This window comes from Pundamilia nyererei, unplaced genomic scaffold, assembly GCF_000239375.1.
Source record: "Pundamilia nyererei isolate P.nyererei 1_Seehausen unplaced genomic scaffold, PunNye1.0 scaffold00565, whole genome shotgun sequence".
Lineage (NCBI taxonomy): Eukaryota > Metazoa > Chordata > Actinopteri > Cichliformes > Cichlidae > Pundamilia > Pundamilia nyererei.
Window position 1 is genome coordinate 152645 of NW_005187966.1, and position 2013 is coordinate 154657.

The window sequence follows — 2013 nt, forward strand, 5'->3', positions numbered from 1 at the left end:
AAATCACACCTAAAGACAGAATGCTAAACTAAAAGTCATCAGATGAGAGGAATCAGTGTTTGTTGATGCTGCTAATGAATTTGCAGATCAACAGCATGTCTCTCAAAGTAAAGGTAAAAAGAGCAAATCAAAAACAAATGCTGAGAGCAGTGCTTGTTTGTGCCCTCAAGTGGGTAAAAATCTTATTGCAAGTTTGATCAGAGCTAAATACTGAGACTATGTTAACACACTAAAACTCATTTCAGCAGCTATCTTATTCACCCAGCAGATGAATGCACATATCAGATCTGAAAACATCGCTTTTCCACACCTTGAGACTCTCCTTGGCTTGGCTCAGTTCTTTCAGCTTCTTCTCTTTCTTTTCGACTTTGTCCTGGATTTTCCTTTGATTTAAAGCCAGCTGATTCTGCAAGAAGGCATGGTTGCATCCAGTGAGTCATTTAAATATTAGTAATCAGTAATGTTATTAACGAGTACGTCTGATGGCCACGTGTCGTTTGGGAGCACAGAAACATTTGGACTTTGAAAGGTAGCATTATGTGCTCGACTCCTTGCCCCCACCTTTGCCTTATCCTTGAGTGCTGAAGCGGAAACACATCCGTGGCCCTTGTGCTCATCCACTGTGCACAAAGAGCAAACAAGCTGCTCATCTTGCTCACAGTAGAGCTCCTTTAACTTGCTGTGCTTCGTGCACATTTTCTCCTGTATTGACACTGTAGCTGCCGCCAGCTCGTGCTTCTTCAACACAGCAACACTGTAGTGAGGCTCGAGGTGAGTGGGACAGTAAGATGCCAAGCAGGTCAAACATGACATGGTGGCTTTGATTCTGATCCCACAGCAAAAGTCACAGGCAACATCAGTTGGGCTGGCATAGACCAGAGAAGGACATGTTAACTTAGTGCTCTTTAGCTTATTCACAACCTAGACAGAAAGACAGAAACTGTTAGGATGTGCTGTAAATAGAAATAGAATCTTTTTGAGGCTGGCTTCATAAGGAAGTGTGTTCACATAAAAATGGTTAAAATGCCCAACTCTGGAGCTCAAATAAATATGTTGGTACAAACTGGTACAAAACCAGTTCCACTTGTTTAATTACATACACAATTACAGGAAAAAGGGGGGATGATTTCTTATGTAACAACACGACTAATACGTTATCTGTGAACTACAGAGTCTGTGCTAAGTTCATTTCTGTCCCCTCACCTCAGCCAGCATGTTGTTCCTCCTGAGAACAGGCCGATGGCTGAATGTCTCCCTGCACTGAGGACAGCTGTATTCACCCTTCTCCTCCTCTCCATCCCAGCAATGCTCAATGCAGCTTTTACAATAACTGTGTCCACAATAAATGGTGACGGGTTCTTTCAGAAGATCCAAACACACTGAACAGGAAAACTGAATGCAGTCCAGGTCAACTCCATGTGGCTCATCTTGCTGACTTTGCTGCTTGCAAGACATTTTAGTTGCGGTATTATTAAGAAACAGAACTGGACTGTCCCTGAGTTGACATATCTCTGAAGATCTTGGCAAAGAAAGCAGCAACTGTCTGCTTTCAGCAGAAGTGGAGAAGTGGAAACAGGTCAAGTGTTGAAGTGCAGTCAATGTCCACCCACTTTAATTGTCGTCACATTTGCATTAATGATTCATTTTAAAGGGGAAGATAGAACAAATCAGTTTATCAGTCATAGAGACTAGTGAGCATACAGAGTCTATAATTATCTGCTGCATTTGCATCTTTCAGAGTCTGAGGAATGCTCTTGGGGAAGAATAACAAGGCTTACATTGTAGTTTTACACTGTAGTACTGTTTGTTGCCTTGTTTTGTACGGTGTTTGTGTTATCATTCATCGTTGTGTCATCTCCTACACATTACTCTTAACCACAAAGTAACCTTAAAATAACCAAGAATCAACTGCATGTTTTTAAAACATGTGTAACAATAAAATGCAAAAAATACAAACTCACTCTTTTTTTTTCTCAAGTTCACAAAGGAGTCGTTCTAAAGACTGACGGTTGC

The 2013-nt window shown here is 41.2% G+C and overlaps 1 protein-coding gene across 1 annotated transcript in view; it reads right to left on the reverse strand.

The window, feature by feature from the left end:
- LOC102215064 (tripartite motif-containing protein 47-like) overlaps positions 1 to 1490 on the reverse strand; it is a 4115-nt gene extending 2625 nt beyond the window's left edge. The window contains exons 1-3 of the mRNA XM_005754437.1: positions 1204 to 1490; positions 562 to 921; positions 311 to 406 (exon numbers count right to left, since the gene is read on the reverse strand). Coding sequence (XP_005754494.1) covers positions 311 to 406; positions 562 to 921; positions 1204 to 1455 — 708 coding nt within the window. The 5' untranslated portion in view covers positions 1456 to 1490. The remainder of the gene's footprint in view (positions 1 to 310; positions 407 to 561; positions 922 to 1203) is intronic.
- Between the last annotated feature and the right edge of the window lie 523 nt (positions 1491 to 2013).